The following is a 27,890-nucleotide window of genomic DNA, read 5'->3' as shown; positions in this document are numbered from 1 at the left end:
ACAACCCTCCAGCCAGCTGAGGATGAAATCTCTGTCAGTGTAACCTACGTTCCAACATGACTGAGACGTTAGAATGTTTTGTGTTTTTGTTTAACTGTAGAATTCTTACATGCTGCTCCTTTAAATTCTCACAATTACTACGTTTTATTCTAAAATCCTATTTATCTTTTTTTAAAGTTGCTGCATTTTTCAGGTCGTCGGTGTCCTCTAGAGGTGTTTGTTCTTTGTTCCCTCTGCTTCTGTGAGAACTTCTCATTACATCATTAGTAGGATGTGAGCCAAATGATGAGGGGACGGCTATTAAGGCTCCGGGTTACTGATGATGAGTAAAACTACATTTTTCTAGCAGTCCTGATGAAAAGTATGACGACTCTTGTGTGCCGCCGTCATAACAGCAGAATAATTACAACCCATACAGATTTTCACACTTTCATGTTTCTCAACGGGAGAAAATTAAGCTGCGTGCATTAAACAGGAGAGGAAATGTTTTCCTTATTTTATGGTTAGTTTCTGTCCATAAGCTGTCCTAAACGCGTGGTTTTGTACCCAACGCTCTGAGTCAGAGGGGGTTTATGAAGGCACCTCTGGTAGTTTGAAACTGGGGTGGACTGTTCAGCTGACCCAGGCGTTAATCATTTGCTGTCAGCATGACCTTCTCATTCAGCGCTGATTAAGTTTGTGTCACCTCCAGCTGTCACAACGAGACCTTCTGCTGAAGTTAAGCTGCAACCCGTCAAATTAAACTAGATCAGCAAATAGAAATGTCCGGTTGTTTGTACTCATTAGAGTTCATCTGAGTTTCAATTCTAGTTTGGGGTTTTCCAGTTTCAGGTATTTTTGGTGATTAGTTGGTTTCTGTTCACTGGATCTTCTTCTTCTCCTTCTCCTTCTTCTTGTATTCTTTGGTGGTTGGAAAACAACTTGATGCGTTACTGCCACCAACTGACTGAATGTAAATAAGGATTCAAACATCTCCACGAAGAAAAACAAAGATCAATTAAAGCTGCAAGCAGCGTCGTTCGGCCCTCGCAGCTCCGCGCCGCTCCGGCCTGGCCGGCAGCCCGGGCCACCAGGGCACGTCCGGCGGAACAGAAACGTCGACCACCCCGACACCAGAAACCACGAACAGTCTCCTCGTCCGCACCTCACCCTGACTCAGCATCCCCTCTGAGCCCACCATTAATGACACGTCTCATCACTAGGGGATACTCTATCTTTACCACACTGGTGGTGTGACGACACAGACCAACTTTAATACTATTCTGACCACGTTTTTTGAAGTTATTGAAGGTTAAATTAATGTAGGGGGCGCTGTGACCAACCACAGAAAAATCCCATTGAGGTCAGCTTTAGATGACAAAGATGGTTTTCTGTTATTTTGGCATCAATCAGACGTTGCATGGGTCATCTAGAGACTAAAGGCTGTAAGTGGGCGGAGTTAAAGTGATTTGAACAAGTGAGCACATACATGTGTTGATTGCAGTTGTGTGATGACTCACACCATGTTTGATATAGTTTGGAGCTTTTTTGCAGAAGTTAAAATGTTATATTGTATCTAGAGGGCGCTGTCCCAAATTTAGGAAATTTTCCATGAAGAAGTTTGTAGGTTGATAAGTCATTTGTGTGCAGTTTGGTGTGAATTGCATCATGCATGTGTTATTCAGGGCCTAATATCTGTCAGGGGGCGGAGCTAAAGCAATATCAACCAATTACCACAGCATTAAGTTGGGTGCCTTTGTGAGATGACACATAGCAAGTTTGGTGCAGTTACGACCTCGTCTGTAGGAGGTATTACAGATTTAAGGGGGTGCTGTGGTGATATTATACAAAGTTCACAAACCATTTGTGCCTCGTTGGCTAAAGGGCATGATTGGTCATTGCCATGTTTAGTCTCAGGCAGATCGGAGGCTGATTGTGGAAGTTAAAGTCAAACGTAAGGTCACGGCTTCACGCCATGGCATCAAAGCCCCTCCCTATCTGGAAAGCTATCAGATCTGAATGGTCTTTACAGCATCGTGCATGACCTTAGTGTCATGTTGACTAAATTAGAGGGGACAAATATGGACATTTCACCATAAAACAATAGACTTCCTGTAGTCAGGGGTGGGGCTTAGGTGATGTCAGCTGTCCACATTGTCATTGTCTTCAGATGTGGTCAATGATCACACAAAGTTTGATATAGATCTGATCATGCACATGGGAGTTATTACGTCAATAATGTAATGGTGAAAGGTCAAAGTTTGAGGCTTAGCCACGCCCACACCTTTCAACTTTTGAAAAATCTGACACTTGAATTTTTTCCCCTTTGCCTTAAGAGTACATAGCAGAAGTTTGAAGGCGATTGGTGAAAAGGACGACGGGGCATCATTCTCCAAACAACGTGTGCGAAAACCACTAAATCGAGTACTTGGACCAAAATGGCCGACCTCCTGCGCGAATTTGTGCTTGGCTCCAAGAGACTTTTTTGTAGGTCCTGAGACACCACATCAGTGTACCAAATTTCGTAATCCTCAGTCAAAGCATGGCTTGACGCTGACAGTTTAAATGTCTCTAGGGGGCGCTATTTCAGAATATAGGCCACGCCCACAAACTTCAGCTGTCTATTTCTTTTGGGGGTCAGAGTAGGATCACTCCCCAGAAGTTTCGTGGCGATATCACGATAACTGAAAAAATGAGAGGCAAACGTATTTCCATGGCGTGATGGCAATTTTCGCCATGCTCCCAAAGCCCCACCTTTTTTTGACACCTGCCAGTACTGGAGACCAAGTGACCTCAAGTTGTCTACTGCTATTTGCCAGAGATTCCTGGTGATTGGGTAAAAGGAGTCCAATAGGGAGCTGTGAAAAAGGAGTGGTGTGGCAACAGGTCAAAGTTTGAGGCTTAGCCATGCCCACACCTTTCAACTTTTGAAAAATCCGACAGTTGAATTTTCCCCCCTATGTCTTAAGAGTATATAGCAGAAGTTTGAAGGTGATTGGTGAAAAGGAAGACGGGGCATCATTCTCCAAACAACGTGTGCGAAAACCACTAAATAGAGTACTTGGACCAAAATGGCTGACCTCCTGTGCGACTTTGCGCTTGACTCCAAGAGACTTTTTTGTAGGTCCTGAGACACCACATTAGTGTACCAAATTTCATGATGCTCAGTCAAAGCATGGCTTGGGGCTGACAGTTTTAATGGTCCTAGGGGGCGCTATTTCTGAAAATAGGCCACGCCCACCGGATTTTCACATCAGATTTTTTGGGGGGCCGGACTAGGATCACTCACCACAAGTTTTGTGGCGATATCTTTAGAAGTGACGAAATGGGAGGCAAACGTAAGGTCACGGCGGTATGCCTGACTTCGCCGCTCCTCCACAGCCCCGCCCACTACAGAAAACTCCCATAAAGTGCCGCCAAGCAACCCCCACTTGTCTTGAGTTACCAGCTACAAATTTGTGGTGATTAACTTAAATGGGGCGATTTGGGACCTGTCACAGTAAAACTTGACCTTTTTGGTCCTGAGGGGGCGGGGCTTGTGTGATGTCATCGTCCGACCATTCAGTTTAGTTTGTGGGTGGATGACGAACGACCACAGAAATTTATGTAACTCTGTTCCATTCAGTTATGAAGTTATTGCAATTTATATTTTTTTGGCAAGTAGTCAAACTTCGAGGCCTGGCCCCGCCCTTTCAACATACACGAAAACTCAGAATCCTTGTCTCATTTTGTTCGCCCATCCCTTCTGAGCAATTTTACACAATATTTGAGACGATCGTGGGAAAAATGATCGAGCAATCCAATCAGAAACGGACCCTAAAAACGGCCAATACGGCTCAAAATCGCCATTTAAACCCAAAATGGCCGACTTCCTGTTTGATATTGACCAAGGTTGCAAGATACTTTTCTGTGCGGACTATTGAGTACTGCAAGTGTACAAAATTTCATAACTGTACGATAAACTAAGCTTTATGGAGAGGGGTATTTTTCACTTTGTAGGGGGCGCTGTTCAGCCATTTTCTTTGTGATTTTTTGTGACCTTTAAAATATCAAATTTTTCACCAGGCCTGACAAGTTTGCAAAATATTTGGAGTTTTGGGGTATGATAAGGTCCCCAAAAAGCCGTTCAAAGCAGGCTAAGAATAACAAAAATAAACAGCAAAAACAAGAGGCCTTCGCAGCGCTTTCGCTGCTCAGGCCTAATGAAACAATAATTAGAGGAATAAAGTCTTTTTCATTAAGATTGCTAATGAGGATATTACCAGAATGTCATTATTTACAGTTCTGACTGGAGCATTGGCACAGACTACAGCTTCAAAAACACTCTAATCACAAACTGGAAGTGGAGGCGAACTGGTGTATATGTGGATTTTTAGGCTAGTTTTCTGCTATATTATGTCGAGAGGAGCCAGTTGAGGTGGCTCGGACATCTGATCAGGATGCCTCCTGGATGTCTCCCTGGTGGGTTTTTCCAGGCATGTCCACCTGGGACGAGACCTAAAGGGAGACCCAGGACACGTTGGAGAGACTATGTCTCTCGTCTGGCCAGGGAACGCCTTGGGATCCCCCGGAAGAGCTGGCCCAAGTAGCTGGGGAACGGGAAGTCTGGACATCTTGACTTAGGCAGTTGCCCCTGCGACCCGACACCAGATAAGCGGAAGAGAGTGGATGGATGAATTTTATATTACATATTTATTTAAATTTGGAATATATTTGGATTAAAAAGCAGCATCCATCCATTTACTGTACCCGCTTGTCCATGCAGGGTTGCGAGGGGCTGGAGACAATCTCCAGCAGTCTCCGGGCAAACAGGTCGGGTACACCCAGGATAAAGGATGCCATATCACAATTCACATCAAATTCACTGTAAATAGATGCATTATAGACAGTGAATAAACATGCTGCTCAAAGATGGAATAAATCAAAGGTTTGCAGGGATGTAAACGAGATGTGTCATGCTGATTTTCTACATTTAGTTTTCCCAAACAAATCCTTTGTTTTTAATTCCAACATCTGTGTTTTCTAGATTATTTTTCAACATAAAAAAATGAGATGTTCTTGTCCTTTTCTGCATTCTGAAGCTGGAGGGCATTGATATTTCTTTCACCGCAGTGAACCAAGTTGAAATGTCATCTTCAGCATTTTTATCCTCCTCCAGAGTGAAAAAACCAAGAGGGAAACATTTCTCCCCCCTCACCTGGAATCCTAACACACACAAGGTCGGCGGCGGGTGAGGTTTGTTAAAGCGCCGCCGAGCAGCTCGTTTCTTTTCCCTGACTCAGTGTCGCGTGTTGTCATCATTGCTAAACTCTGCTGCTGTGGCGAATAAATCTCACAAATTAGGTTTGAAGTGGCCTTTTCTCTTGCACAACTTGACAAGGTTAATTTGAGTGTGTGAACCACGCTTTTGTCCGCACTCCGGATCATTTCAGAGTCTGGATTGTCACGTGCCAATCTAGGGAGGGAGAATGTTGAGTAATCTGAATGTTGCGGCTTGCGTCTGTTGGGCGAACATAAACGGCCACCCGATGGGGGATTTGCATAATTAGGTGCTGTGAATGGAGGGTTGCATTTAAATCTTTGGTATCATCCGAGCAGCAGGCTTTTACCCGCTCCCTGACAGCGTCTCCCATCTCCTCCTTCCTCCTCAGGTACCTACTTCACACACGAAGCCAAAGGAGCAGATGATGCGGCGGACGCAGACACAGCCATCATTAACGCCGAGGGCGGCCACACCAACTCCGACGAGAAGAAGGAGTACTACATCTAATCAAAACGGGACCCTTCATTCCAGCGCCCACACCCCTGTCACCTCGGGACGTTGGAGCGGTTTTTTGGGGGAGGGGTTTGATGGCGAGCTTTTAGCGAGAGCGGAGGGGTCGAGAGGTCAATGGCGAGGTTTTTAAAGAAAGGCCTGGTTTTAAGCCGTTGTTTAGTCTAGTCTGCAGATGTAGATGGAATGTTTTGTGTGTTTAAAATATAAAACAATGAAAAAAGGATAAATAAAAATCAGTTTTTCAGTAAAGCAAGTCGAGGCAGGGTTGGGGTGGGTGGGAGGGAGGGTGCACCAGACGTTGCCAGTAATCACTGTAGAGAGCTTCACCATTAAACACCTCCCTAACTGCTGGTACGGATTTTATTTAGCTCCACCATTTGCAGAAAATTCTGTGCCTTGTTCTGAATTTTTTGTTTTGTTGTGTTCTCTCCACACTTTGCATCTGTGTTGATTGCCATTTGCATAACCTCATTGCACCCCCTTTAGTTTTTCTCTCCCCCCTTGCATTTTCTCTCTTCCACTCGTTATTATTATCAGAGCGCTGTTGGCTTTTGTATGAGGGTAAAATTACACAGCCACTTTATTCATTCCTCTAAATGTGTCTGCACACACACATCCTCTCCTGCATAACAAAAACTCTTTCCAGTATACTGTGATTTTTGTCTCAAGCCATTTTCTTTTCTTTTGTCCCACAAATTCAAAACAAAAACAAAGATGCATGGATTGCTTCGTTGTACAAAAGGACATAAATGACCCCCGGGTTTGTTGTATTGGACTCTCCTCCACCAACCGCCCCAAAAACTAACAAAAAGGAGAATAAGGAAAGATTTTCCCCGTTTTATCAGGCCAACTTTGTTTTTAAATACATTTTTAGCCCAATTAGTTTCCACCTCAGCTTAGAAATACATTAATTTTATTATTTTGCATTTGCGGCATCATTTTTCTCCTATTTGTGTGATTGGAAGGCCTGTATCCACCAGCTTTCATTACGTTCTAATGATGAGTTCTGGTTTATTTGCTTCCCCTCTCAAACTAGAGTTTTATTTTCCCGAACAATGAGAAAATGGTAAAATGTAAATTGGTTTTTATCTGTTTTTTAGGCCTCAGTATTGTAATTATGTTGGGCAAAAAACCCAAATAAAATTTGGTTTTATTATTGGCCAGGAGACGCCGGTGTAGTGTAAATAACTTTAAAGGAGTAGACAGAGCCTTAACTGATTTTAAATTGAAACACGTTCGAGTTTACGTTCAGTTTGAGCTCCACCAAACGTCTGAACTACGAAGGTCCTTCCATCTGTGGGTTCATCCAATCTCATCAACACAAAATGTAAATCAAGCCAGTGGAACCACAACTGTAATGTACACTTATCTGTCAGTGCGCCCCAGGGCAGCTGTGGCTACATCGTAGCGCATCACCACCAGTGTGTGAATGTGGGTGTGTGTGAATGGATGAATGATACGCTGTAGTGTAAAGCCCTTTGGAGTCCTTACTCTGAGAGGCGCTATACAAGTGCGGCTCATTTATCATTTAATCCTTACTCAGAAATATTTTTTACAACTTACTAGAACTACAGTTTGAGTACTTTCAGTGGGTTTTACTGTATCACGCTCATTGTGAGTCAACCTTGTAGAACAGATAGATTTCGAGGAAGGAAATGAGAGACGGACCATCTCGATATAAATAGTTTTGCATCATTGCAGCTGCTTGTGAATGCTTAAATATCTCACATTTTGCATGTCTGTATGTGCTTGAATCCATTTTCTTTCTTTTTTCTGTTGAGCTTCAGGAATCAGCAGCCAGAAACTGAACCAGAGTCAGTTTTCTTGTGCCAGCTGGGGCATGCCGTGTGAGCCAAAAGTCTGTCTTTGCTTGTAATTTAACACACTAGACATGTTGTGCTCCATGTTGTTTATCCATGGTTTCTGCATTACAGCCCTGGCTTTTTAACAGTGTGGAGCTGCTGGGGGCATTGTTTGTGATTATTATGTGTTCACACAGCAAGCAACACGCTTAATGAGTCCGTTCAGTCTTGACTAAGGTGGAGGATCAGATGCCTAGTGGGCATTATCCAAGTTTGAAAGACAACAAAAGTGAGAATTATTTGTTTGGTTTCTCAGATGTTGCAGATTTTATCTACACAAATGGAATAAATATATTTCTCCATTCCCTATGGCTGAAGAAAAATGTGGTACCAAAAACAAACAACATACAATTTTTTTACTTCTGTTGCTTCAAAATTAAAAGCATGTTTTAGTTGGTTTAGTCACATCGTCTCAGCTTACTATAGAGCGCCTAAGTCACGCCCGTCTACGTCCGGACCACAGGTCCACGGAAGAACGAAAAAAATGAGTGCAAGTCAATGGGGCTAATTCTAATTCTGCTTGTTATGTGCCACGGATTTCACACATGATGTCCGTGAATTTTAAAGACACATTTTGATACCAAGAACGCGCTTACTTTCAAACAGAGGGAAACAAGTCCAGGACTACAAATGTGCATCACCAAAGTGACATCACCGAACCCGACACGGAGAAAAACAGAGGGGAAAGGGCTGTAAGTTCAGCAAACTTCAAATCTTTCCTTCAGGAGGAAAGAACCACCATGAATCTGGCCATGTGGTAAGTAGCAGCTACGCAAGTGTAGTGGAGGTTATGTGGTGATGTCATTTATGCGACGTACTGACGTCCGATTTGTAGTCATGCTAATTACGAACTTTTACAAGCTGATAAATCTCAAAGTACATGACTGGCATGGTCGAAACACACCTTTCATTTAAATTGCAGTACAACTACTTGGTGATCCAGGGTGTAAGGCAAACCAGATTACAACAAAGCTCTTGTAGCCACATTGACTTGCATTCATTTTTTTTTTCGTTCTTCTGGGGACCTATGAGCCAACCGGAAGGGGAGGAGAATTAGGCTCCCTATCGTTAAAACCATCATTGTTCCCTGATATGATTGAATTTTATTTTGAAGATTAGCAGCCAAATCCTGTACTTGTTTGCATCGATACACAAATGGTTAATTTACCTAAACTGCTGATATATTTAGTTATGTTTATTAACTTATTTTCTTGAACCAAAATCGATTGGAGTATTCTCATTTTTTGTATCCTTGCGCTACATCGTGTACCCTGTTGCGCTGTAAATATAACTACTGATTTTGTTATTTTTATTTTTATGGTATTTCCTCATTACAAACTAATAGCACATATCCACTGACCAAACTTGGCCTGAACACAATGTTTAGATGCTCATGTTGCTTGCTGTGTCTCCTCTCATTTTCAGATTTTTTAGCATTTCATGTAATTTCCTTACCGTGAAGCGCAGATTACAACCTGTGTGATAGCTTTAATAAATCATGGTCATGCATGAAGACCGCATTTGGACTTTTCCCATGTTGAGAATTTGACGTTGACGGTGGTCTAGAAGCATTAGAAGATGTCCGTAGAAAACATTCTACAAAATTTTGTGCATTTAAAAGTCACGTTCCAGAAAACGTTAGTCAAGCCGTAGCTAAGCTTCTGATTTAGCTTTTTTTTTTCTCACTGGATGTGGCAGATGTATATAGAAGTTACATGAGAGGCTGCCGAGACAACCCTCTCTCCGTGTGTTTCCTCTGTTAAAACTTGAGCTCATTTGTCACAAACGACCACTTTGTTAACACTGTATGCTGATGACACTGTTTTGTGTTTGTGTTAAATGGATGGGTGGGGTAGGCCAGGGCACTGATTAGGTTAGATGTTTCACGTCTGGTGTCTGATTAAATAAAACAAACTGATAACCGAATTGTTATTGTTGCTTTATGGATCACAGAGCAGATGTGACCTCATCTGTTAGGCTGCAACTTTGTGATTAGTATTTCACAGCAAGCACTACTTTGCTTCCACGACAAATGGCAGCTTCCATTTAAATCAGACTTCTAAAGACGTACCTGTCATTAAGGGAACAGAACTGAATAATGTCTCCTCCCTTAAGGATGACACATTCTTATTTAATTTAGTGATATTGATTATTGTGGCTTTTCCAGATGGTTTTTGTTTTCTAAAAGCTCCAAAAATTACAAATGAGAGCAAAGCAGCATATACGTTTAATTAGACTGCGTAAAAGAAAGAGGCATTAGATTTAAGAGTAGTATTATTTTGTAAAGATTCTTGGTAAAATCTTTACAAAAATGCACCATGCACATGTTCCCACTGAGGTAGTCTTCTCCATACTCCTTTCCTTTGAAAATGTCCTGTCTCAGGTTCGTGTGTTGCTGATCGATGTGACTGCATCTCAGGTAGAATGCAAAGTTTAGGCCCCACCTGTCAGACATCAAAGCATGTATAATGCATTCATCAAGGCGACAAGTGCTACACGCTCCTTTAGGTCCAGAATTGGTGAGATATTTTGCATATATGTTGTACATGTTTTATGTATTTTTCTTAATATTTGGTGCACTGTAAAGATGTGTTTAAGTATTGCTTTTTGTTGACATATATCAGAAGTATACGTTTAATGGGAATGAAGCAGGATCAGAAACGTGTCGTGGCTGTAACTACCGTCACTTTGAATGCTCCACCGCCTTTTGAATCTCCTTTGATTTCCAAAAAAGGTTTGATTGTTTCGCCAAGTTCTTGTTTTCAGATTGTTCCTTTTGTCTCTCTGCTGTACTTGAGAAATGTAACGTGTATTAATGGAGAAAAGGAGTTCCACATTTCCATACACATTTTGTATTGGTTCATAAATAGACATTTTTACAAAACAATGAAGAGTTCTTGTCTTAATAAAAAGAGAAAAAATATTAATGTCCAAAATAATGTGCTGGATTTATTTTGGTTGGTTAATTTTAGATACTTTTGATGCACATTTTCTAACTGAAGCTGGAATTTGGTGTTAAACGTATAAAACACTCATTTAATCGATACATTTGTGGTCTCTAGTAGGAATGAATGCCTTGTAAGTGTTACTCTGGGGGGGGGGGGGGGGTTACACCATTCTCAGGAACTAGAAGTGAGCCAGACCCGAGCTGAGCTTCAGATGACAGGATTTGGAGACTTATTTCCTGATATTTGGACATCTCACCTCTGACTGGCTAACAGCATTGCGACTCTACCACTGACTCTGTTCGCTCTGCGATGTTTGTTTTATGTTTACAAATAGCACACCTCGAAGAGTTCTGCTGTGTGTGAAGTTGCTAATTCTAATGGTTAGCTTCCACTAGCTGACACGTTCTCTGCTGTTTCCTGGACGCTAAACCAACAATAGATTTCCCCGTCATGAGTCAAGGTGGGTGAGTCCATGAATGTTAAGTGACAGTGTGACGTAGATCTGTCAGGTTTTTCTAATCCTAGAGTTTCACCGTCTGTTTTCTATCAGAAGCTAAAGCAGGACATGGGCATAGGCTATTTTCCAGAGGTGAAAAGTAATAAATTACATTTATTCACGTTACTGAGTAGCTTCTTTGCGCATTTATCCTTATCAAGTCTTTTTTTAAATCTGTACTTTTACTTGAGTGTTTTTTCTAAAGAAGTTTTCAACATTTTCAATCATATCCATCACTGAGTAAAAAATTATAGGCTTGATAAATTTAAATATAGCCCTTTGCAGCATCGTAATAGAAATAGAGACCCCTCCTCGAGCCCCGGTTCTCAGCCGTGGCGTGTATGTATATATATATATATATAGAGAGAGAGAGAGAGAGAGAGAGAGAGAGAGAGAGAGAGAGAGAGAGAGAGAGAGAGAGAGAGAGAGAGAGAGAGAGAGAGAGAGAGAGAGAGAGAGAGAGAGAGAGAGAGAGAGAGAGAGAGAGAGAGAGAGAGAGAGAGAGAGAGAGAGAGAGAGAGAGAGAGAGAGAGAGAGAGAGAGAGAGAGAGAGAGAGAGAGAGAGAGAGAGAGAGAGAGAGAGAGAGAGAGAGAGAGAGAGAGAGAGAGAGAGAGAGAGAGAGAGAGAGAGAGAGAGAGAGAGAGAGAGAGAGAGAGAGAGAGAGAGAGAGAGAGAGAGAGAGAGATATGCCCCGATGTGGGGGGTTGGGGGGTGCGTCGACATGGTCGGGACATAGAAGGGGCTGCGCGGCTAAATAAGTTTGGGAACCGCTGATCTATAGCATGAAGCAATCAGAGTTAGGGAAAAAATTGCTACGAGGGGAAATCCTGCTGTACAGCCTGATTGAAACGGAGCGCAGCGCCGCGGTGAAAGCGGATAACTGAACGGGGAAGCTAATCAGCATAAAAACCAGCATGAAATTATGGAAATGCCTCAAAGAAAATCAACACGATCTGTTAGGTGTCCCAGAAGGCTTATATCTGAAGACAGTGACCACGAAGAAGGACAGATCTCCGGTGAACCAGGGTATGAATGTTTGTTCAGTCTTTATTTTTTATTTGAACAACCCTCAACTATTTGCTAATTGTAAGATTCAGCTTCATTCCAGCATTATTTATATTTTTACAATAAATAATTATTTTTGCTAAAACAAATGTTTTTGGTATAGCAGCACGGTGTGCCAGAGAAGCACCCCATGGTGGTGTGAGGTGTGCAGGACTCTGCCTGCAGCTGGAGAGAAACTGCTTCAAGGTCTACCACATCTGTTATAATTATGCCCTGTTATAATTATGGTCTTAAGAGGGTTATTAAGACTGCGATGCACAAACAGGAAGTGATTGGTAGTCATTCCACTCCAATCCAGTTGGTGGCAGCAATGCACCAAATTGTTGTTTGCCAAGTGCCATAAGACCACAAATAAGAATAAGAAGAGAGGCGGGAGCATTCGTAACAAACTCAAGGCGATAGTCAAAACATTAAGCATGAAATTGAATTATCCTAGTGGCTCCAATAAGAGAAAGAAGCAGCTTGCTTCATAAAAGCTTTTATCTTCACTTCTAAAAGTGAAGTCGTTTTTCGATGTAAACATCAAAAGGAAGCAGAAAGGAAAGACAATGGAAAATGTTTAAAGGGAGGAAAACAGACCAAAATGGAAAATAGAAAAAAAAAATAACTAAGGCTAAAGCACAGGAGCGTTGACAGAAAAAAGAAAGCAGAGCAAACATTGAAAGCACTCAAAGGGAGGGAAATACAGGAAAAAAAGAGGAGGACTAATAAAAAGGGAAAATAACTCATGTCAGAAGAGGGGAGAGTTTCGCAAATCCAGTTAAAGGTAAGATTGTCGAAAATTTAGTGTAAGGGGCCCCATGTCTGTGTTCGCCTTGGGCCCCCAAATTGCTAAACCCGCCCCTGCACTAGGATGGACACGGATAAGGGAACTGTAATGTAGAAGTGAAGTAGGGCAGGTCCAACGTTACGGTTCATTCAAAATGTTTGAGTTTCATTTGGCTCGTTATATTATGTGACAGGATTGTCATAAAAACACTGCGATACCTCACAAACTGATGGCATCTAAAAAATTCTGTTTTTTTTTTTTGTCAAATTAAATAATAATTTAAATCACATTAGAGACCTACAATCCAGGAAAAATCTCATCCAATCAATGTGCATGTCCTGTTCTCACGGACTGGATCAAAATCCCTCCATCAAAGTGTGTGTGTGCGTGTGTGTGTGTGTGCGCGCGTGTGCGCGCGCGCGCGTGTGTGTGTGTGTGAGGTGAGCCGCCATTGTGATTTTGCACTACTTAGATGTACCCATCTTTCTTTACTCTGACAAAAATGTAACTAAGTTACTTTTCCTTTGAGTACTTTTTATTTACAAAACTTTTCACTTTTACTAGAGTAAGAATTTAGGCATGTACTTTTACTTGTGCTTGAGTAAAAATCATCAAAGTATCGGTACTCGTACTTAAGTAGGACATTTTAGTACTCTTTCCAGCTCTGGTATTTTCATGTTTAGCCTGCATGAAACACTCAGAGAGACCAATTATAATCAGAAGTAAGATTTTTTTTAATAATTTTTCTGTGTTCCACACCTTTAAAATCAAGACTCAATAGTTAGAAGTTATAACAGAATGATAGTTTTAGATATTTAAATTAAACGCATACTCTGCATAAATAACATTTGGTGTTGGCTAATTTGTATTACAATTTAATAATCATAAATTCAGACTGTTTATTATCATAAAATTTTGACACTTTGGACTCTGCTTGAAAAAATTCAGTCTTTTATGAAGAAATATGACTTGAGGCTGCATGGTGGCGCAGTGGTTAGCACTGTTGCCTCGCAGCACGAAGGTTGCAGGTTCGAAACTCGGCTCGGCTGCGGCCTTTCTGCGTGGAGTTGCGTGTTCTCCCCATGCATGAGTGGGTTTCCTCCGGGTACTCCGGTTTCCCCCACAGATCACAACATGCCCTAAAGGTTATAAACTGTAAGTCGCTTTGGATAAAAGCGTCTCCTAAATGAATAAACATAAACATTTTAAAGTTATCAAAGACCTTGCTATATCTACAGGAGTAATGGCAAACTTGGTGTGACGGGGCTCAATTCAGTGTTGCCAATCCTGCTTTAAAGAGCAAGTAACGTCTAAATTAACTTTTTTTTGCTGATGAACTGTATAAATGAGTGTCTAATAGTGTTTTAAATGTGTGTATTCATTATTTTAGCATTTTGGTGCATTTTCTTTAAAAATTAAAAATCCTGCCAAAATACCACAGTATAGCGCCACCTTCAGCTTAAAACAGAGTTTGAGTCATTTTCAATACACTTTAGCCAATGGCTAAAGAGAAAGATACTACGTAAACCAGTAGAGTACTACGTAGCAGCTCTGTGTCAACGTTATAAAGCATCGAGCGTCTCGGCCACGCCTTGTGGCGAGTTGGGAGTTGGATTTGCAAGCGAGTGTAGGAGGTCAGCGGTAGTTCAGCATTAACGTATAGCGTTAGCATATCCTAATCTTTAGCATAGCTTTTAGTGTTATACATACTTATTTAGTGTTAGCTTGGCTGTTGGATATTGTAGTTTAGTTAGTGTTTAGCTGTTAGTTTTATTAGGAAAGTAGTTCGGGTTTAGTGCTCCATATCGTGTTAGTATGGTGAGAAGGTGTAGTGTAGTGGGTTGCGGTGGCTCTGTGGGTTGCACTCCTTTCCACTGGACTTAGAAATTAGGCGCCAGTGGTTGTGCGCAATCGGTGTCTGGAAAACAGTCAGCTCCCACCTGGTGCTGTAGTTTGCAACCAGCATTTCACCCGTGATTCCTTCGCCAACATGATGGAGTTTGATCTGGGTTATTCTGCATGTCTCCGTTTGAAGAGGGAAGCCGTGCCCACTGTGGCTCTTCCGCGATTTAGATGCAGCCCACCGACTCTGCTCCCCCACCACGGCGGCGGGCTCCAGCCTGAGGTGAGTAAGCAAAATAAAAGTTTTAACATCTTCTAAAGACAATTCCCTACCTAAATGCAAAGTTTGAGAGACGTGGTTCACTTCCTTTAGCTAATATCAGCCTGCGCTGCCTTCGGGCTAATTTGTCAAGTTCACAAAATGTGGAACGGGATGTAAGGTTAGAATCAGCAGCGAATCGGAACATATCTCGAAGCCCTGGCCGACAAAACGGTCCACATGACTATTACTGTCAGGCTCGGGGAAAATTCGGGTTGTTTTTGTGTCAGTCGGTAATTCTGCTAACAGTGACTCTAACGCAGCACTAGTTGACAGACAGCATTACAGTGTGAAATCCAGCTTTACACCACAGCGTGACCCGGTTCTGTGAGGAATTCTGTTCAGGAGGTCGCATTTCAGGCTCTCTTCACATCATATGTGTCTAACTTTTACGTTATAATAACGATCACACACTAGGGATGTTATAAAGCGCCTATATCTGACAGTTTCTTTTGTATTTTATCTGACTTTATAAACTCCAACAACAATGTGCTTCTATTTTATTCAGGCTAAATCTACCCAAGACACTGGCTGTCAGACTGATTTAGTAGTCTGCAAGAATGCACTTGTCCAGGCTGACGTGAAACCTTCCCTGTAGCAAAGGTGAATTATTTTTAATAATCTTCTATGTAAACATTTTATTATCAACTTCTAGTTTTAATTTGTTTTACAGATTATTGTTACACGTGATTTTATGCTCTTTTAAACATTTATAAATGTGCTGCTTCTTTGTTTTTACATAGCCAGCCAGAATAGAGCTCACAGCTGCAGTGTGTCTTGTGACCCACGGGGACCATGATGGAAATTCATCTTCCAGAAAGTCCCAGAGCAGCGGCCACACCCCCTGAAAAGACCAAGGTGTGAGGTGTCTGCAGTTGATTCCAGCTTCCACCTCAGTGACAGTGCAAGCTCAGTGAACTGTTCAAGGTAAAAAAATTAAAACATTTCAGAAATTTTAAGACATTAACAATTAAATAAGTATGTGATTACATCATGACATCATGAAGGAGGCTACTGATTCTGACACTGTGACACTAAATTAACTAATAACCTGCATTATTGCAGGACACTCAGCAAAATATGGACTCTACACCATGAGCCAGACGCACATTAATACAGAGCACATAAGGTGAGCAACACCACATATTACTGTTATTATTGTACACTGTCCTGGATTTGTTTTCTTTCTGCATCTCATCATTAGCCTGGCTGATCACCTGATAACTCTGTCATCTGGTTATGACAGCATGAGGATGTCCTCACACACCTGTAACCTATCAGCTCATCTGGCAGAATAGAGAGAGAAGAGACAACACCACATCTCCTGTTCCTGGAAAGCCTTCAGCCATCCTTCGATGACTGAGAACCTCCATCAGCTCTGTCTCCTGTCTGCCTACAATTATTATAATAAATATTGTGTTTGACAAGTTTTTTGTGCTGCCAAATATCTCATTTAGATTCCAGTTTTGATATTTGAATGGATATTTATAAATTACATTGATTATCACATTGTTGCATGTTTAACTAGCTCTATTGTGATGAATTAAACTAGCACCTCACTGTTAAAAGCTCGTTTTAATTTCTAGCATGTTTAAGTATTTATGGACATGAACAAAAACAGGAAATATATAAATTGAGATTTATTTAATTAATATAACAAATAAGGGGGAAAGAGTCATTGAAAGGCACATTCTTCTGGAAGCTCCTGATCCTGACGACACCAGATACCAGCTGCAGACACCAGAGGATCACCTACGACCAAGAGAGCAGCTGGTATCAGTAAATAATGAAATCAGGGCAGTTTTAGTGAGCTGAACACATTACAGAATAATTTTCTCATGGGGTAGTTTCATAACTTTCTATGCAGCAGACTGTAACTTGAGCCCAGGACTCCTGGAAAGCTGCTATCCAGCATGTTTCAGTGGTTTTCCTGCTTTAACAGGTTAGATTAGCTGTTAAGCAGCTCAGCTATTTGTTGCTGATTAAAACCAGGTGTACTGAAGCAGATAAACCTCTAAAACATGCTGAATACTAGCTTTTTAGGGCCGTGGAGCCAAACCCCACAGCTAATCTAATGCCATGGCTAACGGCTACTTACCATTCAGAGCTGGTTCTGTTGGGTCGTTTCGGTAGTTTCAGGCAACTCACAAGCTCAAAACAATAAGGCTCAGGTCCGCTTGTCTCCTCCAAATAGACTTGGTCCTTTTTTTCTCGAGTGTCTGGGTAAGGAGGGGGAGAAACGTCCTCCACTTCTAATAACAGCTCAGAGTGAAGGGAGCTAGCTTGTCTCGTTACCCATCGTCTTCGTCACTGCCGCGGCTCCGCCCTCTCGGTCCTCCAGGCAACGCCTACTAATGTTGCAGTTTTTAAAATTGATACGTGGGTGGAGAAGGACTCTGAGGCACACTTGACCCGCTCTTTAATAACCTCATCAGTGGCTTTGCATCATGAATGAGCTCACATGACATACCACCATCATAGGCTTGATACAGAGGACTTTAGCATGCTCAAATACATTTTGGAACTAACATGTAAACTCATACTGTCCAGGTAGAAGAGTCTCACTTTAATGCAGTATTTCCCAACCCTGGACCTCAGGGCACACTGTCCTGCATGTTTTCCATGTTGCCCTTTTAACACCAGTGTTTCCCTGCTGCCACACACCTGACTTAAATGAATGAGTGATTAACAGGCATCTGCAGCACTTGATGTCCTCCTGAGGAGGCAATGTAAATCAGACGTGCTGAAGCAGAGACATGGAAGACATGCAGGTCAGTGTGCCCTGAGGACCAGGGTTTGGAAACACGGTTCGAATGTGCCTTAGCAGTTACAAGTTCATCAGAATCATTTAAATCAGGAGTCTTGAATTCTAGTCCCTCAAACCATGTTTTAGGTGCTGCCTGCTTTAAAACACCTGATCAGCAGGTGATTAAAAGGCTGAACAGGTGATACAACCATGGAACATGTTGAATTTTTACCCTCAAAGACCAGAGTTTGAGACCCCTGATTTAGATGTTGTTGATTTCTTTTAATTGTCAGCAGGGTTTGAATTACCCAGGAGCTATGGGGAGCCCGGCTCTCCTGAATATATGACGGGTTCCCCCCGGAAGCCCTAAGCGGACACTGACTGGGACTTCTTTCAAGCCTAACCACCTTTGGTGTGAATTTCTTACCATTTCTGGAAAATTCATAATCAACATCTCACTGAAACAGAAAACTACTTGAAAAACATCCAAGAAATATGGAAGTTTTTGTTACTTTTGTTGACAAGTGTTGGGAATGTTACATTAAAAAAGTAATTAGTTATAGTTACTGATTACTTTGTCAAAAAAGTTCCTAACTGAGTTACAAGATTATAAAAGTAACTAATTACCAAGAAAAATAACTACTTAGTTACTTTTTTCATTAAAGCATGCAAGAATGACTACAATAGTGAAATATAAATGACTAATGACTGGAACATAATAAAATGTATGTCCAAATGTTTTTTATAAACATGAATAATTTAAATAAATAAGCACTTAACAGGAGGAACTACTAACAGGAACATTACAATTATCTAGACTATTAAAAGGTCACTGTGTGATATTTAACAAGACCCCAATCAGATAAAATTTAAAATTGCAAATAGAAACACCTGTAAAGGTTCCCGAGCCTTTAAATGGTCTCTCAGTCTAGTTAAATTACAGAAATGAATGTAATTTTGCACAGCATTCTAATTTTTCCAGCTACACATAATTGTGTGTTTTTAGCAGCATTTCTGTTGCTGCTAATCTAGTAACGGTTAAATAAATAAATAAAATCCTTTAAAATGACACTAGAAGAGGCACAAGCCTGATGGAGGACTTACATTTACTAACGTGGGTCAGACCCAACCACAGAAGAGCTGAAGCTGGGTGGTAAACACAGGAAGTTCTAATAACACCTGAGCTCCATGACGTCTGAGACTGATGCATCAGTGTTACAGCGGGACTAAAGACATGATCAGGAACAGGTTACAGCTGGATGATCTAGGAAGGCAGAAGATCAGGACGTCTGAGCGGTGAACAGATGAGCGGACCTTCGGGACGTCCCGCTGTTGCACCAAGAAGGGCACGGCTGCAGATCCACACTTGCAGCCGTAGATATTCATCACGTCTTCCTCGTTCTTCACGGCCGTGATGCGCTTGGATGAAAACATCTGCCTCTTTAGCTCCTGATCAGCTGATGACAGCTTCAACACACCGCGCAGCTTAACGCACGCATTTCCTTATCAGTAACAGAAACGACGTTTTGATAAAAGAAGACGGTAATTAATTAGTTTGCTTGTTACTGAAAGAAATATTTTTTTTATTAACGTGGTTATTTTAAACGGCGTTATTCCCATCACTGCTCTGTTGTGTCTACAGCATGCGGTGACAGTGAGAACACTGAAGGTCTCCGCCCACCCGGCCAATCATCATCGTGTTTGTAAGCGCGTTACCGACACCTCTCTCTCCCTGGCTGCAGCTGAAGTGTGGCGGTCAGAAAGCCTCACACTGTTGCTCAACGTTCGACAAGCACATAGTAACGCACAACCTTCTGTCCCCAGTAACGGTAACGGCATTGCAACAGTGTGAAAAGTAATTAATTAGATTATTCCGTTACCTAAAAAAGAACGCCGTTAGTGACGCTGTTATATTTAAACGGCGTTATTCCCAACACTGGCTGACAATAGTTTTTAAATTGTTAATATTTTTCTTTACATTGTAATCCTCATTACCCCAAATGCAAAATAAGATTTTCGATAGTTTTTAGTCTTTGTGCTGAAATAGTTGATGCTATAAACATGTTTCTGCCGTCGTCGTCCTCCTCCGCTTATCCGGGTCCGGGTCGCGGGGTCAGCATCCCAACTAGGGAGCTCCAGGCCGTCCTCTCCCCGGCCTTCTCCACCAGCTCCTCCGGCAGGACCACAAGGCATTCCCAGACCAGATTGGAGATGTAACCTCTCCAACGTGTCCTGGGTCGACCCGGGGGGCCTCCTGCCGGCAGGACATGCCCGGAACACCTCCCCAGGGAGGCGCCCAGGAGGCATCCTGACCAGATGCCCAAACCACCTCAGCTGGCTCCTTTTGATCCGGAGGAGCAGCGGTTCTACTCCGAGTCCCTCCCGAATGTCCGAGCTCCTCACCCTATCTCTAAGGCTGAGCCCGGCCACCCTACGGAGGAAACTCATTTCGGCCGCTTGTATCCGCGATCTCGTTCTTTCGGTCATTACCCAAAGCTCATGCCCATAGGTGAGGGTTGGGACGTAGATCGACCGGTAAATCGAGAGCCTGGCTTTCTGGCTCAGCTCCCTCTTCCCCACGACAGATCGGCTCAGCGTCCGCATCACTGCAGACGCTGAACCGATCCGCCTGTCGATCTCCCGATCCCTCCTACCCTCATTCGTGAACAAGACCCCGAGATACTTAAACTCCTCCACTTGAGGTAGGACCTCTCTCCCGACCCGGAGTTGGCAAGCCACCCTTTTCCGGTCCACAACCATATTTCTGCATTATTGTTAAAAGAAATTTCTGTGTACACACGTGCCAGTATAAATATTTCTACCCTAGCTTGTTGAAAACATGCTGATAGAGTCACATTTTATGTGCTGCCAATAATTTCAGTCAGGTTAAATGGATGTCTTCCTGCATCCTTTTCTAACTTCTTTGTAGTATGTTGTTATATAAGACGGCCTCAGAAGGCTTCAATTTGAGAAAGTTTTAAGTAGTTTTGAAGTTTGTGAAGATTTCAGCTTCCCGTTAACCTTACTTTAGTCTGCCAACTTGCATGATGAAAGGTTATATGAAAGTCTGCAGAGCTTATGCTCAGCATTCAGGCTTTGACTTCATTACTCCGCACTAAGAAACCCCAGGCTCCAGACAGCATGGACCGGGGAATGATGACGATAGCTTCCACACCTTCGGGAGCAAAGGCTCTGGGGCCTCATTTATCAAGCTTGCTTAAGCACAAAACGGGGTCGGAAAACTGCGTAAGCAACTTTCCACGCAAACAGTGCGGATAAATGTGCGCAACTTTAAGTTGACTAAGGACCTGGCTTACGCGCATTTTGGACATGGAGAGCACCTGCATTGCTGCTGCTGAGAAGGATGAAATTGTGAAATCCTGCAGTAGTATCGCTTGTACTACTTCGGGACAAGTTTTTCTGGGTGAATGTGAAATCGGGAGGAGAAAGTGTTGTTCAGCAGGTGGGGGAGGTGTGTTCCTAAATGTTTCTGTCCTGGACTCTAGTGTTTTCTGGCATGCACTCGCCTCATCTGGAGATCTCTCTCTCTCCAGAGGTCAGGCTTGGGGCCTTGGTTGACCCCCACCTTCACGTTTCTGTTCACGTGCTTGTAACTATGTTTATTTATTTAGCAGACGCTTTTATCCAAAGCGACTTACAATTCATAACCTATAGAGCATGTTGTGATCTGTGGGGGAAACCGAAGTACCCGGAGGAAACCCACGCATGCATGGGGAGAACACGCAACTCCACGCATACATCAGAGGCATAACAGAAAAAATAAGAGCAACAATGAAAAATCACAACATAAACACACCAACAAAACCATACACAACAGTTAGAAACAGACTAGTGCACCCGAAAGACAAAATATCAGCTGGACTTAAATGTGGAGTCATTTACGAAATCCCATGCAAACTCTGCAATAAAACATACATAGGAGAAACCGGACGCCAACTCAACACACGAACAATAGAACATAGAAAGGAGTGGCAAGTCAAAAACACACAAGAGCAGCAAAACAAGAAGCAGAAAGCACAATAAAGAAGTCAGTCGTAACAGATCACTGCATAAAAGAAAACCATGTAATGGACTGGGACAACACAAGGATCATAAACACCGAACAACAAAAATACAAAAGATGGATAAAAGAAGCTGTCGAGATAAGGAGACGTGGATGTGGGACCATGAACAGGGACGATGGAGTTTACTCATTGGATCGTGCATGGGATTGCATCGTTGGAGAGGGGAGAGCAGATAAACGGAGAAGGAAGTGACGTCACCATCAGCATCCGACTGAGGAAGTTTGCAGCCGCAAACGAAACGTAGCGGGAAAACAGGTAAACAAAACTACTCTGTGTTTTAAAAAAAGAACTACAGCATGGAATTAGAGATACGACACAGCAAGAACACACCTAAGATGTTCTCAAGTTTGGTTTGGTTTATCTTTTATTACTTAAATGAGTCGCATTTCAGGAGGGAGTTGTCAGGTATTTTGATGTATTACTATTTAAATGCTCCTGTTTAAGAAATCAGATGTTAATAAGAAAGCCACAAAGTTCATTCTCCTTTCCTCATAGCTGTGGAATTCCAGAACTGCGCTGCTCTGGGTGGCTGCATGTTGGAGTAGCTCTGTTGACTATATGTAAGTTTTGCCTTTTCTTGGACATTTTTTCTTCTAGTTTCTCAAGAAAAACTGTATTTTTTTGGACATTTTACTTTCTGGTGATGTGAAGCTTGGAGGATTTTTACTGCTATTTTTTCACTTTTTGAGCATTTGTTATTATGTGTAACCATGGCACCAAGCTGGTTTACAATCGAGAGCAGCTGATTAACATTGGAAAGGCTGAAATAATACCTCAACTGAAGCCACAAATACCGAATGAGCTAAAACGCAAGAAGCGTGAGTGCAGAGCGGGAGCAAAACGGAGACAGAGAAAGAGGAAATTCAAACCATCTCTTCTATCGATCATAATGGGCAATGTGAGATCACTGGCCAACAAGATGGATGAACTCCAAGGCCTTTCAAGCACTCATCCAGAGTATCGGCAGTGCAGTGTTGTGTTTCACAGACGTGGCTGCAGGACCATTTCCCCGATTCCAGCGTCTCTCTGCCAGGATTCCTGACTGTACGAGCAAACAGAGATCTGAAGAGGAGCGGGAAAAGAAAAGGAGGTGGAGTGGCAGTGATTGTCAACAACAGATGGTGCCATCCAGGTCATGTTTCAGTGAAATGTCGTCTCTGCGGCCCAGATGTTGAACTCTTGGCAGTAAGTTGTTGCCCATATTATTTGCCAAGAGAGTTCACCACTGTTGTCTTGGAAACTGTTTATGTTCCACCTTCAGCCATTGCTGAATGTGCATGTGATGCCATCAGTTCCATTGTTGCTAAGCTACAAACCCAGCACCCCAATGCATTTGTGGCTATATCTGGTGATTTTAATCATGCCTCGCTCTCTGCTACACTTCCAACATTTCAACTTCAACCTCAGCCTGGCCCAGGAGAAGGTTCTAGTCCTGTGGAAAACATCCTGCCTTGTTCCAGTTCTAAAGAAAACTCGCCCAAATCCCACATCTTGAAGGTCCTGGAGAGACTCCTGTTGGTCCACCTGAATAAGCAAACTGGGACATATCAGGACCTGCTGCAGTTTGCTTATCGCCATGGAGTTGGAGTTGAAGATGCCATCCACCAGCTGCTTCAACCAATCCACTGTGATCTGGACAAAGCAGGCAGCACTGTCAGGGTCATGTTCTTTGATTTCTCCAGTGCATTTAACACAATCCAGCCTGATGTACTTTGCCAGAAACTCCAGAAGACACGGGTGGGGGCCTCAACTATCGCCTGGATTAAAGACTACCTGACAAACAGACCACAGTTTGTGAGGCTGAAGAACTGCTCATCAAACCAGGCCATCAGTAACGTTGGAGCACCACAGGGGACTGTACTCTCACCATTCCTTTTCATCCTGTACACCTCAGACTTCCAGTACAAATCAGAGACCTGTCAACTACAGAAATACTCAAATGACTCTGCAGTCGTTGGGTGTATCAGAGATGGACGGGAAGCTGAGTACAGAGAGCTGGTGGAGCGCTTTGTGGCATGGTGTGGAAACAATCATCTAACCTTGAACGTGAACAAAACAAAGGAGATGATTTTAGACTTCAGATGAAACAGGGTGGAGTCAAACACTGTTTCCATCATGGGAGAAGAAGTGGAGGTGGCTGAGGAATACAAATGCCTTGGAGTTCACCTGGACAACAGACTGGACTGGAGAAAGAACAGCGAAGCCGTTTACAAGAAGGGACACAGCAGACTGCACTTCTTGAGGACGCTTAGGTCCTTTAATGTCTGTAGCAAGATGCTGCAGATCTTCTACAAGTCTGTTGTTAAGAGTGTAATCTCTTCAGCCATCGTCTGTTGGGGTAGCAGCATCAGAAGCAGGGACCTGAAAAGGCTCAACAGCCTAATAAAAAAGGCTGGTTCTGTTCTGGGGACGACTGTGGAACCGCTGGAGGAGATCATGCAAAGAAGGATTCTCCAGAGAATCAAGAAAATGATGGACAACCCTGAGCATTCTCTTCACAAGACTGTCCGACAACGGAAGAGTGTCTTCAGTCAGAGGCTTCTTCAGTTTGGCTGCAACACTGACCGCTACTGGAGATCCTTCCTGCCAACAGCCATTGTAATATACAACAACTCTTTGATGACTTGATTATTATTATTCTGAGCTACTACAGCAATCAGTTTCCCTCTGGGATTAATAAAGTATTTTTGAATTGAATTGAATTGAATGCGGCCCTGATGTTTATCTGTATGGGGGTTGGAGAGTAGCCTGCCTAACAGGTATCCCTGGCAACTGAGTTTCTGGCTGTCAGTCATAAATTAAGACTTGCTTTGGGAAGGCCCTGCTTGGCAACAGGAAAAGCTAGAGGCACCCCTGTAACATGAGACTTCCTTTTTACAAGGTCCAACCTTAGATAGAAGCAACAGTGTTTATTGGTTAAAGTGTGGACAGTGAGGGATCTCCTTTGTCTCTGTATGCCTGTGTTTCAATAAAACCATCTGTGATGCAGAGAACACGCCAGAGTTGATCGGACGGGGACCTAACAGGCTTCCGGCCTGTCTCTCTCCGCTGTCTCCTCACAGCATAAAACCTACTGACTTCTTCTCCTGTGTGTGGTTTCATTTCAGGGTTCATTTCAGGGTTAAGTTTCAGGATTTAAAAAAAACCAACACACTTCCTTTCATTTCTCCACCTCACCCACAGGTACCTCAATTTCTGTTTCTGTGAAATAGCGCTTCCTTGATTTGCCTTGATCTACGGCCGCCATCGTCATTGGCGGAGAGCTGCAACAGCCGGCTCATGTGTATGCATGAGATTCACAAGGCACTTTGCATTGACTATTTATGGCAGTAAGTGGGCATGGTGAGGGCGGGATGTGACTAAAATTCAGCTGAGAAACATTCTCGTTAGTCTCCGATTTATGAAGCGGAGATGGCGTGCAGCTGTGCGTACTCCATGTTTGATAGATCACAAACCTGCTTGGCGTAAGTACATTTTTTTGCTGAGCTTAAGTACGGTTTTAGTAAGGATTCTACGCCATGTTTGATAAATGAGACCCCTGGTTATGAAATGTGTCGTGATAGAACAGCGGTGGAATCCATTTCAGTCACGGAAGTGATTCACTTGCGTCACAGAGTCTTATTTTGAAATGTCCTGTGCTGAAGATACACATTTATCTACAGCGGCTGAGCAGCCTCAGGTGTAACAATGTTTGCATGATTAATAATTCTGTAGAAGGTGCAAATATGAAGTTTTGATCAAATGCTTAACACAGAACATTAAAAAAGTTCTAATTAACACAAACAAAGGTGATAGCTTGGGAAGCATTGTTAAAGCCTGAATAAATTCCACTTCACTTCCACTCTCCTCCCTTACCCTCTGTCTCCAAGAAGTCCATTCTTGGTTCACTTCCAACTTTCTCAAACTGAACAGTTCTAAAACTGAAGTACTCCTGGTAGGCACACCTCATGTCCTCTCCAGATCTAACAGTTTCCCCATCTCTATTGATAACTCATGATCAACTCAATTTCATGATCTGGGTGTGTCTGACCACAAGGCTATTGTCTTGGACTTGACTGTACCGAACATCTACTCTAAACCAAAGCGCCAAATTAGTTTCAGAAACTTGAGAAATATAGAACAGTCTCTTTTTCCAGATCAGCCCCATGGTTTACAGATGAGCTCCACAGACTGAAGACAGCTGGTCGTGCCCTTGAAAGAAAAATATATTCCTATAGGTCTTGCTGTACATAAGCAAGCCTATCGGGATCATCAAAAAAATTATTCCAAAGCTCTGGCAGTGGCTAGATCAAAGTTCTACTCCCACAAAATATGCAATAATTCTAAAAATTCAAAATTGTAGTTTTCCATAATCAGCAACTTACTAGAACTTTAATCTTCAATAAGCAGTGTGAATACAGTGGAGCAGTGTAATAAGTTTATGACTTTTTTCTGACAAAGTAGAGTCCATATGATCTGCCATTTGTACAAATTCACTCACTCCAGTTCAAATCAAATTCTCAGACTTGGCCAGACAACTCAGTAACTTCACATATACCACACAGAGAGAAGTGGAGGGAATTATACAACGGATGAATTCCTCCTTGAACCATCACCTTATCGTGGTGGAGGAGTTTTAGTGCCCTAATGATCCTAGGAGCTATGTTGTCTGGGGCACTTTATGCCCATGGTAGGGTCTCCCATGACAAATTGGTCTTAGGTGAAGGGTGAGACAAAGAACGGTTCAGAGGATCTTTCATGGATGTACAAGCAAAGAGTCGGAGTACCCGGCCCGGAGGGTTACCGGGGTCCCACCCTGAAGCTTGGCCTGGAGTTGGGGCCTGTGAGCGAGAGCCTGGTGGCTGGGCTTTTGCCCATGGGGCCCGGCCGGGCCCAGCCCAAACCGGATACATGGGCTCATCCAACTGTGGACCCACCACCCGCAGGAGGAACAGGAAGGGTCCAGTGCAGTGTGGATCGGGTGGCAGACCGTGGGGGGAGCCTTGGCGGTCCGATCCCTGGACAAGGAAACTGGTTTTTGGGACAAGGAACGTCACCTCACTGGTGGGAAAGGAGCAGGAGCTTGTGGCAGAGGTTGAGCGATACCGGCTAGATATAGTCGGACTCACCTCGACACATAGCATTGGCTCTGGAACCCAAGTCCTCGAGAGGGGTTGGACACTCTCTGTCTTTGCTGGAGTTGCACCAGGTGAGAGGCGGAGAGCTGGGGTTGGCTTTTTGTTAGCCCCAAGACTCTCTGCCTGTGTGTTGGGGTTTACCCCGGGGGACGAGAGGGTAGCTTCCCTGCGCCTTCGGGTCGGGGAACAGGTCCTGACGGTTGTTTGTGCTTATGGGCCAAATATCAGTTCAGAGTACCCACCCTTTTTGGAGTCCCTGGGACGAGTGCTAGATAGTGCTCCATCAGGGGACTCCATTGTCCTGCTGGGGGACAATGGAGTCCCCTGATGGAGTCCTCTGGTCCGGGAACGCCTTGGGGCCCTGCCAGAGGAGCTGGTGGACGTGGCCGGGGAGAGGACGGTCTGGAGCTCCCTGGTTGGGATGCTGCCCCTGCGACCCGGACCTGGATAAGCGGAGGAAGACGATGACGACAATGAATTCCCCAACATGCTCCCTAGATCCTCTCCCAACATCTTTAATAAAAATAAACCTCCCCACCATCTGTCCACTCATCACTACAATAATAAATTATTCATTAAAATCAGGCATTGTTCCAGCTGACCTTAAAACTGTTCTCATTCGTCCTCATCTAAAAAAAAATCATCATCGCTAGACAAAGATGATTTGGTTAACTACAGACCAATTTCAAACCTACAATTTCTGTCAAAAATTCTGGAAAAAAGGTTACTTCTCAGCTTCATGAACATCTACAGACATCAGGTGTATGAAACCTTCCAATCTGGTTTTCACTCTGCACACAGTACGGAGACGGCACTAGTCAGAGTTAGGGTTGTCACGGTAACCGGTATAGCGGTAAACCACGGTAAAAAAGTTGACAATAAAAA

At 43.1% G+C, this 27,890-nt stretch overlaps 1 protein-coding gene across 6 annotated transcripts in view; it reads left to right on the top strand.

The window, feature by feature from the left end:
• cadm1a (cell adhesion molecule 1a) overlaps nt 1–10,556 on the top strand; it is a 634,562-nt gene extending 624,006 nt beyond the window's left edge. For all 6 annotated transcript variants that reach the window (XM_054731107.2, XM_015962034.3, XM_015962032.3 and 3 more), the window contains one exon: nt 5,631–10,556. In XM_054731107.2, the coding sequence (XP_054587082.1) occupies nt 5,631–5,749 (119 nt within the window). In that variant the 3' untranslated portion in view covers nt 5,750–10,556. The remainder of the gene's footprint in view (nt 1–5,630) is intronic.
• Nucleotides 10,557–27,890: the final 17,334 nt, after the last annotated feature.

The sequence above is a fragment of the Nothobranchius furzeri genome, chromosome 10, assembly GCF_043380555.1.
Source record: "Nothobranchius furzeri strain GRZ-AD chromosome 10, NfurGRZ-RIMD1, whole genome shotgun sequence".
Classification (NCBI taxonomy): Eukaryota; Metazoa; Chordata; class Actinopteri; order Cyprinodontiformes; family Nothobranchiidae; genus Nothobranchius; species Nothobranchius furzeri.
The sequence above is the reverse complement of the archived record's forward strand: the minus strand, read 5'-3'. Positions and strand labels throughout refer to the sequence as shown.